The sequence below is a fragment of the Coffea arabica genome, chromosome 7e (assembly GCF_036785885.1).
Source record: "Coffea arabica cultivar ET-39 chromosome 7e, Coffea Arabica ET-39 HiFi, whole genome shotgun sequence".
NCBI lineage: Eukaryota > Viridiplantae > Streptophyta > Magnoliopsida > Gentianales > Rubiaceae > Coffea > Coffea arabica.
The window spans coordinates 44,071,643-44,086,028 of record NC_092323.1 but is presented as its reverse complement, the minus strand read 5'-3'; the positions used below and the strand labels follow the sequence as shown (position 1 = coordinate 44,086,028).

General features: G+C 36.7%; 1 protein-coding gene and 1 long non-coding RNA gene across 4 annotated transcripts; both read right to left on the bottom strand.

Moving 5' to 3' along the window:
* Nucleotides 1-1,405: 1,405 nt before the first annotated feature.
* On the bottom strand, nucleotides 1,406-3,131 carry LOC113702313 (uncharacterized). 3 transcript variants are annotated; one of them, XR_003451106.2, is made up of 5 exons: nucleotides 3,049-3,131; nucleotides 2,623-2,921; nucleotides 1,992-2,038; nucleotides 1,811-1,892; nucleotides 1,406-1,698 (listed from the first exon to the last, which is right to left on the bottom strand). It is a non-coding gene; the product is annotated as an uncharacterized lncRNA (long non-coding RNA). The 3 variants fall into 3 exon arrangements; XR_003451107.2 differs by having other exon boundaries at nucleotides 1,407-1,698; nucleotides 1,811-1,898; XR_011818602.1 differs by lacking the exon at nucleotides 1,992-2,038 and having other exon boundaries at nucleotides 1,408-1,698; nucleotides 1,811-1,898.
* A 9,941-nt stretch (nucleotides 3,132-13,072) lies between these two features.
* Nucleotides 13,073-14,353, bottom strand: LOC113700885 (uncharacterized). Its single transcript, XM_027221315.1, has one exon. The coding sequence runs from the start codon at nucleotides 14,351-14,353 to the stop codon at nucleotides 13,073-13,075; it is 1,281 nt and encodes a 426-aa protein (XP_027077116.1).
* Nucleotides 14,354-14,386: the final 33 nt, after the last annotated feature.

Genomic DNA, 14,386 nt, shown 5'->3' with positions numbered 1-14,386 from the left:
AGCAAAATGATTCTAGACTTTCAATGACTAATAGCATCAGAGAACTCCAGCTTCATTCAGACTCTCTTCTCGTTCCCGTGAAAGGCTGAAAGCAAATACCTATCCAGCAGTGAACGATGGGTTTAGAAAAACTTCTCTATAGACAAAACTCCAAGTTAAAAGCTACATACAAGAAGCAATGTCATAAACCAGATTACCAAACATTTGAACAAAAAAAATCCTCAAGAAAATATCATAGGAATTTGAATTTCTATGGAACACTTAATTCTGATCAGAAACATCAAATTTTGAAGAAAAAAAAAACAATTTATACCAACCTATAATAATAGTCCGAAAGTCAAAATAAGCAAATAAATAAGTAAAAGGACAAGACAGTACCTTAGGAGAAACCAAAAGCAATGAGATCTGACAAAATTTCTTGATGATATTAATGCAAATAACCCATGAGCATCTTCACACTTCTGCTTTTAATGTTCTAAACAAAAGAAAAGGAATATCTCAAGAACCGAAAAAGCAACAAAGACAATCTTAACCAAAGTCAGCAAGAATAATTAAACCCAGTTGGATAATGCATCATCAGTGGAACAGTTAAATCAAATAAAACTTGGATCTTCAGACATATTCAAAGTGTAATACATTTGAAATTATTCTACCTAAAGCAATAGTAGAAATCCAATTTTACTTTCAAGCTCTTACCATCTATAATGAGTCGATCAAAATCCAATTTTTCAATCATTCTAATAACTAATTCTACAACCATAGATGCAACTCACACAAATTTTTCTCCAAAAAAAAAATTGCTTAGGACTATGTAATTTTATTATTTCTTCTTAAAACGAGTATCTCCTTGATCAGTTCCAGTGCTTTTATCAGCAACTAAGAAAACACAACATTTGTTGAAAAAAAAAACTAAGAAAACACAAAAGTATTTTTTTTCTTTTGTTTTAAAGAATCCATATACACTGTCCGGAAAATGAGAACCAAAACTTCACAAGGGAAAAAAATAAGAAAAATAGTTTTCTCAAAAATAAAGACACGAAAAAAATAACTAAAGTTTTTAACAGTCATTGACATGAAATTTGATCTCCACAAATGGAGACTGTGGGTTGGTTACCATATGGATCATCTTTGTGAGTCAATAAGTGAACGTACCCCTGCACATAACAAACCAAAAAAAAAAACCCATCAGATGAGCCATGAAAACTCCATTTTCCAGAGTTTCTCGACAACCTTTTCCTTCAGTTTCTCTACCAAGTAATTTTTCCATATATAATAAATATCATACAAGTTTGTACAGGGGGCTCTAGAGACCCAAAGAAAGAAACAAGTAACATAGAAACTACTTAAAAAAGAGTACAAAAGTTAAAAAATGAAAATAAAATAGAGAAAACCTGAGATGAAGAAGGACGAAACCCAAGGAAACAAAATTGCCCGCAATGTTTCTCGGTGATGATCTTCTCTTGGCTGCATCTATTTTGTGAGAAAGCATGGATAAAGAAATAAGGAACAATATAGGCAAAATTTAGATATTAACCAGGTGAAAATTTTTGGGGAATAAAACCAATAAATATAGAAAGGAAATAAAGATTAAGAGGCAAAAAAAACTAGATAGTTTGGAGATAGATTCTGTAAATTTCCTTGCTTCTGGAGCTAAAGACGATCAAGCAGAGAGAGAAGATCTAGAACAACCCTATTATCCTACAAAGGGAAAAAAATAACCACAACAAGCCACAATGTTAGACAACTAAACCAGAGAACAAAAAGGGAAAAAAAGGCTAGAGAAGTTTAGGCAGGGGAGGAAAGAACAAACCCTTTAAGCAATGAGAATAATCTTCTTGGAGTATTTATATGAAAAACCGTAGGCAAGACACATTGCAAAAGATTTTCCATATCTGAACCTGCAATATCACAACAAATATAAAGTTAGACAAGAAAACCCTCAAAAAAATCTTTTAAAGACTACCGTATAACCACACCAAGCAATAAACAACCTGAAGAAACCAACTGCGCGTAGTTCTCTTTGTGAACTCCTCTATTTCTTTACCAGTCATAATGCACACAAAAGAAACCAAAAAACAAAATAATCACCAAATGATACCTAATAGTCATAAAATTTTAAAAAAGGTTAAAAACAAAAAAGCCCCCTGTGGTAAACCTAATACACAGAAAATCCCCCTATAATTTCAAAATATACAATACGACATCTCATGCTTTGAACTAAATTGTAAAAGTGACGGAATCCGTTAAACTTAACGGAAATGACTTATTGGAACCTAAAAAAATTTTTTTATACGTACTTTTTATCAAATATACCAATTCTACCCCTTAACCCTCAATTCTCTCTATTTAGAAAATAAAACAAATGATTTTTTTGAGCTGTCTTTTGCTTAATTATATCAGGGTATTTTGGTCATTTTGACCATTTCCGTTAAGTTTAACGGATTCCGTCACCTTTACAATTTAGTTCAAAGTATGAGGAGTCGTGTTGTATATTTTGAAACCACGGGGGGCTTTTCTGTGTATTAGGTTTATCACAGGGGGTTTTTTTATTTTTTACCCTTTTAAAAATGAAAAAGAAAAATTCACAGCCAATAAATATCTACAAAATAACAGGAAGCTAACCTTAAAAGTCACTCGATTACCATGCAAATGCTTAATTTCTTTTTGTTTCCCCTCCAGAATGATTTGACGTAATTTTTTTTGGGTCGATCTTGGCAGTCAAAATGGCAGCATTGGGAGAGAGGTGATAAATGCCAAGGTGATAAACACATCAGTATAGCATTGGGAGGAAACTACAAGGTGAGAAAACATATATATGTCTAGAAAAAATGAAGCAATATTGATTGATCTCTTTCAACTATTTCTTCCTTTAGATAATTGTTTGCCTTTTCTTCAACATCCACAGCTTCTAGAAGAATAACCTACATTATTTAAAAAAACCTTCAATATATGGCTATCAAAGACTATATTAGAATGATTGATAAATTCAGCATGGCAAATGATAGAACACGAGTATAATGCATAACAATTATGAGAAAAGATATCCACCTCAAGAGTACTTCAAACTGAACCTCCCAGCTTCATATATGATTCAGATGCATAACAATTCATGTTGAGAAGGCAATAGCTAAAAAAAACAGAATTGGTAAAATTAACAATTTCAACACCCACTAGACACTTCGTGAAAACCACTACAAAGCACAAAAATCAGAAATTTGAAATTCAAAGTTAAGGTAATCTGGAAAGATGACCACAAAATAAAAAGGAAAGACGATAACCTAAAAAGCTAAATCTTTTTCTCCTCCCTTTAGTATTTCCTTGTGATGTTCCTCAATCTATCAAATAGGCAACAATCTAAGATTATGAGGAGCAGCAAAACTAAAGAAGAAAGCAAGAAATTAAAAACTTCAGAAATGAAAAGGAAGCAGAAACTTGAAGGTCCAATCTAGTGTAAAATTGGAAAAATGACAGGGAAATAAATCAAAAAAAATTCACAACCTAAAAAGTTAAAATTTTTTCTCCTTTCAGTAGATATTCCTTCCATTTTTTCAAACTGTTTTCACATTTGAATACTATAACGTTGAGATACCAAGAACCATATATTACATACACTGAAAAAATGACTTCACCAATAATGACTAACGATAGAAAAAAGGGCTTTAAAAATCTCATTTGGCAAATGCACATACGAAATAAAAGCTCAAGTAAGATATTGTCAATAATATTAAAAGAAACCCATAAAAGTATAAGCAAACAATTATGAGATCAAACTTGGCCGTTTTGTCTTACAATTACTATGGGCAGAATAGACTGCTATTGTAGGCAATGAACCACATAGTTCAATCGTCAACTCTGCTTTACCCAACTTGCTCACAAACACTTATAAAACAAAGCCATGTAATTAAATGATAATGCTCAAAATGTAAAAGCATTTGCTAAAAAATTGATCTTCTAGTTTTTGAAACATTAATGAGGTGTTATCAAGATTAAAATGCAAAGAAGAAAAGTAAGTTTGTAAAATCTACCCATTAAATTGGCGAAACAAATTGTGTAACCTAACCATGCTATGATAATAACCAAAGTAATAGGCTCTTTGACGAGGTAAGAGAGCCGGGAAAAAAAAAAGGAAGAACAGGCCAGAAAATAAATTGTCCACTACAAAAAAAGTGTCCTTTTATGACATTCAAAAGCGTCATTAGAGACTCATGTCATGACGTTTAGGCTATAATGACGCTCTACTGGAAGCGTTGTCCATTCTAGCGTCACGATAGGTTTATGACAATTTTAAGCGTCACAATTTATTGTTATTATGACATTATTAAATGTCATTATCTATGCCAATTATGACACTTTCAAATGACAAGAAATGCAGGGGTATAGTTACCGTTAATTTCAATTATATCTATCAGAAGTGATATTCGTAAGTGTCATATATTGGAGCTATAATGATGCTTTTTTTTGTAAGTACAATAACATATCATGACGCTTTTTTAGTATAAGTAGATAGAAATATTATGACACTTTTGAAGTGTAACTAGATTAGGCTTTTATGATATTGTCTACTTATCAGTACAGCATCCAAATTAAAGTGCTCCAACTTCCTGCTGCATATCATCTGATAGCAGAAACCACATTTCATCCTACTGCACAAGCATCTCAGATCCTAAATTGAAGGATTGCAACGTAACTAGTAGAATAATATAAAATAAGCAATACAATCATCCAAACTTGAACAAAAGTATATCATCCAAACCATCCACACCAAAAGTGTCTATAAATTATATACTAATTTAGATGGTTTTAAATTAGTCATGTGTACATATAAAGGAAGCATAGGACATCAACTCAACTACAAAGCAAGGATAGTGCCTTCAAAAAAACTGCCACTTGACCCAATGTTGCTTTAGTTTTCTTCAATACTCTCCTACAAGTGTCGTAAACCAAACAAGACAAATTGCAATTCACATAGGTCTTATTTTACAGTTTTAACATCAGAAAACAAATAATAACTATATTAGACAAATGGTAAAGGTATGACAAAAAAAGTACTAGATTTATTGGCCAAGCAATAGCCACTCCAATTGCATCTCCAATCTTTCAGAAATTATGGTATGGCCTCATCAACTCCTTATTACTCTCCATTGGCACATTCACATGAACTTCACACCAATGTGATCCCAAAAGTGTGTCACCAACTTTAGCCGTAGGATCCAAACTTCTAACCACTCCAATAGCCAAAATTTTGTTTGGATCAATCATGCTCCTTATTGTAACTTTATCCCTAACCTTGAAAATACCAATTTTACAAAGTTTGCGAAAATCACACATAAGAGAGCAACTTCTAAACAGAAATTCATTACATGATATTATAAACCAGCCCAAATTTCAGTGGTTTAGCATTTCATTCCAATAATTGAAAAAGTAAAATCTAAACAATAAATTGTTGCCAAAAATGTCTAGCATTCAAGTAATAAGATTGGAATATAGCTACAGCATTTCAAGTTAAATTTGAACAACAACAAAAACATATTAAGTACTAGTTCCAATTAATGAACCTAAACTATAGTTATGGTCCTTATGGACTCAATTTATTATAACTGATCATAGGTCTTAGTACTTACCTAACATAAAATGCAGCTAATGAAGTTGGTCAAACCTTCTTCTTCTCCTCCTTGTATCCTCTTTAAGCAGTAGATCCTCTATTGAACTTGATTATGTGCTGTCCAAATATAGGTCACCTAAGCTAAAAGGATAAAGAGGGAAAAAAAAGATAGTCTAAAAAAAGAGCAGTGCTTGACAATCATAAAAGAACGGTGCATCTTTGTCCCAAAGATATAAGAATGATTGAAGTTTACTTACATCAGAAAATGAGATATACCATGAATGAGGGCAAACTAAGGTTTGGTTTGACAGTTGTATTACTAAACTATATTGAATCTCTAAACCATTTTAGTAGAGTGGTGGGTGTCAAACCACCAAAAATAAAATTTATATTAGACCTGCTACCAAAACTGAATGAGTATAGTGGTGAGTAGGGTCGTCTCCTCAGGGAACAGGTAGGCAAATCACACAGGAAAATGGGGGGGGGATTTTAGCAGTAGTACCAACTAATTTAAAAGGAATAAAAACTGAAATTTAAAGTTGAGTAAGATAGCAGGAACCAAATTACACAAATAACAATTAATTAAAACAACCTAGTCAAGGAATTAATCTTGGCACCGAAACACACAACTGATCACAGATACAAGGGACAATTCATATACTCACGAATAAACTGGTTATAGTGGTCAAGCGACGCGCCCAACCACCAATCTTTCCTTAATTTTATGGTAGTCAAGAGACGCTCATAAACTACCTTCTTGTGATTAGACAACCCCAGGAATGCTCACAGGATTTAATGTAGCCACAGCATTAGGAATTAGAAAGACCCAATTCTAGATGATAAACACACATGCGGGTTTATTTAGGCTAGATTAATTATCCCCACGATCCAAATTAAACCGCTTGCGAGGCGGTGAAATTGTCTCGTTTGCCACTAATCAAGATACTTAAAGGCGACGCGCCAACATCCTAATTGGCTATCAATTATTTAGACAATCGAATAACAGGCCTAATTATCCAATAAATCTAAACAATAATAACTCAGGGAGAAATAGAGAATAATCAAATACCCATGAACATATAAATTAAAAATAAAATAATTAAAACGATCTCACAGTTATGGTGCTCCAATCCTTGATTTATTCCTCAACTAGATAAAAGATTCAGCCTTGCCACATAACGACGAAGCAATTCATAGTTTTCATGAAGTTTTTGCTGAACCCAAGACGAAGTGAAAAACAATGCGGCCGCTAAGCGACTAACAATGATAAAGCAAAAGCCGAGAGAAGAAAAGTCCAAGACGAAGATCCTCCCACTAGTCTATTGCTGTCTTCTTTTTATTGTTTGTGCCGCCGCTTCCTTTTTGCTAGCCGAAATAATAGGTGGGTTTCTTCAAACAATTTGCTTCCTTTATTCCCCCGTTGGATTGTTACCAAAAATCCTCTTCGAATTCTATTTCCTCTGCTACTTAAAGGTCTTCGCGGCACTTGCTTTCCAATTCCAATTGGTTTCCAATTCTCCTGTGTTTCCCAAAAGGATTCCTTTTTCTTACTTTCTTAGTTGTTTGTTGCCAAAAGACTTCTTGCTTTTAAGGTTTCCTGATTTCACGCATGGTAAAAAGGTATCTTCCAATCAGAATGGTTGTTCCAGGGCTTGGGCCCACGATCCGGCTTTTTCACGCAACTCTGTGTTGTCTGGCGTGGGCACGCCAGAGAAGGCCTAGTCTTCTGGAATTTGCCCCTTTTTTATCACTTTTATCACCAATTGCCTGTAATTAACACAAATACCAATTATGAGCAGAAATCCAATACTTTGCATAATAAACTGCCAAAATTAAGACCAAATAACCACAAATAAAATGCATAATTATATCCCTATCAAATTCCCCCACACCAAGACAATGCTTGTCATCAAGCATTTCAAACTTTAAATACACAACCAAGCGAGCAAACATTTTTGCAGCAGTTGAATTCAAAACAATGGCTATTAATCAAAGTAACTATTGCCAATGTATGATTTAGATAACTGTCAAGTACTGATGACAAATTTTACGAGATAACTCTCCAACTAGCTTTTAAAACCAATGACTCTTTCAAATCCAGACTAACCAATCTAAGAATAGAAAATATCCAACCAACATTCTTTATTAACTGGTCCAACTATTAAGCAAAATCTCAACATAAAGACTCATGGATCCGCAGGCAATACCATTATTCGCATACTTTCATGCTCGTATACTTCTTTTTTTTTTTTTTTGGAGGAAGTGCTTAGTCTTGAGCCATTCAAGTCTTTTGACGCGAACTCCGACATCTCTTCAATGAAGGAGCCCGGTTACTCAACTTAAACCGCTTAAAGACCACATACTCATAGTTATCGCTGCTTTTTGACGCGAAAATCGACACTTTAGGTGAAGACCCCCGGTTATAAGTCAATGATAACCAGCGGAGTATAGCCGAATGTTATTCACAAATAAACACCCAAGTAAAATTAAAACCGTGCAAGTCTGCTTCATTTCCTTAACATGGAGAACTAAGATTAATAATTGAACCAGTTCACACAAAAATGTCAGAAAAATATTTACAATGCCTAGAAAAGTTAACCAAGAGAAATGGCAAGAGTCACAAAATCTCAAATATTTACCAGAGAGTCATCCTAAAATTTTACCATATCATACTTGACATATTATCATCTAAAACCGTAACAATAGTTAGATTTGAAAATCTAGCCATTGCTTATCAGGGCTAACCATAAAAGTCCAAAAGGCATGGTAAAGTTTTTTTTTTTTTGTTTTTTTTTGTTTTTTTGGTTTTTTTTTTTAGGGAAGAAAGAAAAGCAGTAAGAAGGAAAAGCTAGACTACTCCCCCCCACACCTAAAGTCTACATTGTCCTCAATGTAAGAACGAAAAGTTGAAGTCAAGTGAAGGGAGCAAAAGAAACTTCCCTGAATGAAAAAAAAAAGCTGCAGCAAAACACCATGGTAGAGGAGGTATCAGGGACTGGCAGCGTGGAGCCTCTGACGGTGGTGTGGTGTAGCGTTGCTTCAGATGGAAGCGGAAGTCTTCAATCCACGCCTATGTCCCCAGAGTGGACTAGAGTTGCTGTAAGGCGTGCCCACGCCTTACAAGGCAGAGTCTTCTGCTCAAGCATTTCTACGGTGTTCAAGAGCATCACTTATAAGGCGTGGGCATGCCTTGTAAATCCAAGTCTCCTGCCCAACACCAAAAAGAACACTTGCAATGAAACAAAACAACCCAAAATCAACGAAAAACGAAAGAGAACTATAACAAAAAATGGAGGCCTTGGGTTGCCTCCCAAGAAGCACCTTTCTTTAACGTCTTTGGCTAGACGACTCCACAGTGAGCAATTAGGCATAGATAGGATCTATCAAGTGTACCTCTTCCAAAGTGCCAATGTCTGAAACATCAATAAACGGTTTTAAACGATGACCATTAACTGTAAAACTCTTATTAGTCTCTAAACTCTGGATTTCAACCACACCATTGGGAAAAACATTGACTTCCACATATGGTCCAATCCAACGAGATTTTAACTTACCTGGCATGAATTTCAACCGTGAATTGAACAAGAGTACCTTTTGTCCTGGAGAAAAGTGTTTCGCACGCAATAGGCGGTCATGAAACTGCTTGGTACGCTCTTTGTACAAACGTGCATTGTCATATGCTTCAAGACGAATTTCCTCCAACTCCTGGAGTTGGAGCTTTCTCTCTTTGCCATCTCTATCCGCATGCAAATTGCATTGCTTAACTGCCCAGAATGCACGATGCTCAATAGCCACAGGTAAATGACACATCTTACCAAACACCAACCTATATGGAGACATTCCAATGGGCGTTTTATACGCGGTTCGATATGCCCACAAAGCATCATCCAATCGCAAGCTCCAATCCTTACGGTTGGGGTTAACCGTTTTCTCCAATACGCTCTTGATCTCTCGATTGGAGACTTCAGCTTGTCCATTGGTCTGAGGATGATATGTTGTACTCACACGATGGTGCACTCCATATTTTCTCATGAGAGCTGCAATGGTGCGATTGCAGAAATGGGTACCTTGATCACTGATGATGGCTCTCGGCACCCCGAACCTACTAAAAATGTGGGATTTGAGAAATCCTACAACAACTTGAGAATCATTAGTCCGGGTAGCCTTCGCTTCTACCCATTTCGATACATAGTCAACTGCTAACAGAATATACAAAAATCCAAAAGAGTTAGGAAAAGGTCCCATAAAATCCATACCCCAAACATCAAACACTTCACAAAATAACATAGGCACTTGAGGCATTTCATCCCTATGAGACAAACTTCCAAATTTTTGACATTTTTCACAGCTTTTACAAAATGCAAAAGCATCACGAAACAATGTTTCCCAATAAAAGCCACAATCAATGATTTTTCTAGCAGTTCTCTTAGGTCCAAAATGGCCACCACATGCATAATTATGACAATGAGCAAGGATAGAAGGAGTTTCACTTTCAGGTACACATCTACGAATAATTTGATCAGAGCCTATTTTCCACAGATATGGCTCGTCCCAAATATAGTATCGAGAATCATGGACTATCTTATCTCTCTTACTCTTACTCATGCCAATAGGGAATTTATAACTGACCAAAAAGTTCACAATATCTGCATACCACGGTTCCTTACCTTTGAGATAGAAAAGATGTTCATCAGGAAATACCTCAGATATGGGAACTGCTTCCTCTTCTCTTATCAACCTACTCAAATGGTCAGCTACTGAATTATCCACCCCTTTCCGATCCTTAATCTCCCAGTCAAATTCTTGCAGCAAGAGCACCCAACGAATGAGTCTTGGCTTGGACTCCTTTTTTGACAAGAGATACTTCAAAGCTGCATGATCAGAGTAAACCGTTACTTTTGACCCCAATAGATATGATCTAAATTTCTCAAAAGCGAAAACAATGGCTAGAAGCTCTTTCTCCGTGGTGGTGTAGTTGCATTGAGCTGGTGTCAATGTTTTTGACGCATAGTATATCACGTGACTACACTTCCCACACCTCTGTCCAAGCACAGCTCCTACGGCATACTGACTGGCGTCACACATGAGCTCAAAGGATAGCTTCCAGTATGGGGGTTGGATGATTGGTGTCGTGGTCAACATACCCTTGAGTGTGTCAAAGGACAATTTGCAATCATCTTCAAAGTTGAATGGAACCTCCTTTTGAAGCAGGCGAGACAATGGTTGAGCAATTTTTGAAAAATCTTTTATGAAACGCCTGTAAAAACCTGCATGGCCTAGAAAACTACGAATATCCTTGACATTAGTAGGGTAAGGTAGACTAGTGATCAAATCAATTTTAGCCTTATCTACCTCAATACCCCTTGATGAAACAACATGGCCCAAAACTATGCCTTCCTTAACCATGAAATGACATTTTTCATAATTAAGAACCAAGTTTGTTTCAATGCATCTTTTCAAAACTTTTGTTAAATGGTCTAGGCACTGATCAAAAGAATCACCGTATACTGTAAAATCATCCATGAAAATTTCAATGCAATTATCAATCATATCAGAGAAAATACTCATCATGCATCTTTGAAATGTTCCAGGAGCATTACACAAACCAAAAGGCATACGGCGATATGCAAAAGTTCCAAAAGGGCAGGTAAAAGTGGTTTTATGTTGGTTCTCTTGAGCAACAATAATTTGATAATATCCAGAGTAACCATCTAAAAAGCAAAAGAAACACTTACCTGCCAACCTCTCAAGCATTTCATCAATAAATGGGAGTGGAAAGTGGTCTTTCCGAGTTGCGGCATTTAACTTCCTAAAGTCAATGCACATTCTCCACCCATTTTGCAATCTCATTGGCACTAACTCATTCTTTTCATTTTTCACCAACGTGATTCCAGTCTTCTTGGGAACAACATGGACTGGACTTACCCACTGGCTGTCAGAAATAGGAAAAATAATTCCTAATTCTAAGAGCTTGAGAATCTCTTTCATCACCACCTCTTTCATTGCGGGGTTGAGCTTGCGTTGATGCTCTCTCACGGGTTTTACGTCCGACTCCAAAAGGATGTGATGCATGCAAATGGATGGATTGATGCCTTTGATGTCTGCTAACGTCCATCCAATTGCTGGTTTAAATTTCCGTAAGACCGGTAAGAGCCTCTCTTCTTGCAACGCAGTTAAATCATTGGCAATGATTACAGGCAAAGTCTTGTTATCTCCCAAGTAAGCATATTTCAAATGCTCGGGCAGTTCCTTCAATTCCACATTAGGTGCCTGTTGAACAGAAGGTAGAATCCTTTCATTAGACGTGGGTAATGGTAGAAAAGAATTTTCAAATCTGCCTGGAAGCGGATGTAGTGAATGTAAGGACATGATAGCTTCTTTGACTTCCTCCTCCTCCATGTCGTCCACTTCTAAATTGGTCTTGCCTTGTTGTAAGACAAAGTCCAACTTGTCCCTCATGAAATTCTGTTCAAAATTCTCTTGCACAATGGTGTTAGTCATGCCAACAAAATTTACAGATTCAGTATCCACAGGATGCTTCATTGCATCAAAAATATTAAAAGTGACCTTCTCTCCATCAAATTCCACAGATAAAGTCCCTTCATGTACATCTATTTTAGTCCTTGCTGTACTCATGAAGGGTCTACCCAAAAGAATCACTGCTGAATCAGTAGAGTATGCATCATTCATATCAACAATGTAAAAATCCACAGGAAAAATGAATTCATTGACCTTTATTAGAACATCTTCGACTAGGCCCTCAGGGTAGACATTCGACCTATCAGCTAGTTGAATGATTACCCTAGTTTCTTTGAGGGGTCCTAAATTCAAAACTTTAAAAATTGAAAGAGGCATGACATTTATTGAAGCACCTAAGTCAAGCATACTTTTTTCAATTCTTTGATTGCCAATTATGCATGGTATAGTAAACATACCTGGATCCTTGCATTTCTGGGGCAACTTCCTTTGAAACATCGCTGAGACATTCTCTCCCACCTTCACCTTGTCATCCAGACTCAACTTATTGCGATTAGTGCATAAGCCCTTCAAAAATTTAGCATATTTAGGCAATTGCCTAATAGCATCTAATAAAAGAATATTGATCTCCACTTTCCTGAAGGTGTCCAAAATCTCTTGCTCAGATTCTTCCTTTTTGGCTCTTGTAAACCTGCCAGGAAAAGGAGAAATGTCAACTTTCTTTGAGACTTCAGAGGATTGTTTCTTATCTTCCTCTTCCCCCTTCCTGGGCACTTCTTGTTCTTTGGCGTGGGCACGCCTAGGAGACTGTACCTCCTTGCCACTCCGTAATTGCATTGCACTGGCATTCTCCTTGGGATTAGGAATTACTTGAGATGGTAACTTTCCTCTATTGCTATTTTTCAGGTTTCTCATGGAAGTTGCCAATTGAGACATCTGTACTTCCAAATTCCTAATGCTAGCACGAGTCTCTTGTTGAAATCTGTGAGACTCCTATTGAGATCTTTGAGCCTCTTGCTGTAATTGACTCGTGCTTTGGGCCAGTGACTTCACCATATCTTCAAGAGATATGTTTGAATTGGAAGTGGATGGTTGTTGCACTGGTGGCCGTGGCTGGAAATGTTGTTGAAAGCCAGGGGGTTTTGAAGCATAGCTAAAGTTAGGATGATTTCGCCACCCTGGATTGTAAGTGGGTGCAAAAGGATCATTCCTTCGTGGAGGTGGTCCAGAAAAATCTTCCACTATGTTGGCTTGTTCAGGTGAATCCTCCTGGAGAGTTGGGCACATGTCAGTCATGTGTCCGGGAGCAGCACAGATACCACAAGTCTTCACAGATTGTAATTGCCCCCTTGCCATTTGACGTACCAGAGAGGTAAGCTCAGATAGTTTACCCTCTAAGTCAGAGTGATTCACTTCATTGACCCTTCTTATTGCTCCATCAGCTCTCACTCCAAATTGTTGGGAATTTTCAGCCATGGTGGAGATCAATAACGTGGCTTCGTCTGTAGTCTTGTTAACTAGAGCACCGCCACTGGCTGCATCTAACATGCTCCTATCCATGGGTGATAATCCCTCGTAGAAATATTGTATTAAGAGCTGATCAGGGATTTGATGATGCGGGCAGCTGGCACACAGTTGTTTAAAGCGCTCCCAGTACTCATATAGAACTTCCCCATTTGCCTGCCTAACTCCACATATTTCTTTCCTTATATTGGCGGCTCTAGAGGCAGGGAAAAATTTCTCGAGGAATCTTCTCTTCAATTCTTCCCACGTAGTGATGGATCCAGATGGCAGGTAAAATAACCAATCTTTAGCCTTATCTGCCAAAGAGAAAGGGAAGGCTCTCAACTTGATGTGGTCCTCAGTGACTCCTTGAGGTTTCATTGTGGAGCACACCACATGAAATTCCTTCAAGTGTTTATGTGTGTCTTCACCTGCAATACCACGAAAAGTAGGAAGTAAGTGAATAAGACCAGATTTAAGCTCAACTGTCTCTTCCGTGTTCGGAAATGTAATGCATAATGGCTGCTGGTTCACGTTAGGAGTTGCCAACTCCCTCAAAGTTCTTGGGGCTGCAATTGCTACTCGGGGGATATGCACTTCTTCTTTTTCAGATTCACTTGATGAATCACTGGAAACAAACTCTTGCTTAGATTCTGAAGGTGACGTTGAATCTTGTTGCTTACGCAACTTTGCCTCCTTGGTCAACCTTCTTGCAGTCTTCTCAATTTCTGGATCAAATTCTAATTCTCCTGTACGAGAAGATCGAGGCATAAAATAAATAAAAATAAAAATAAAAATAAAAAT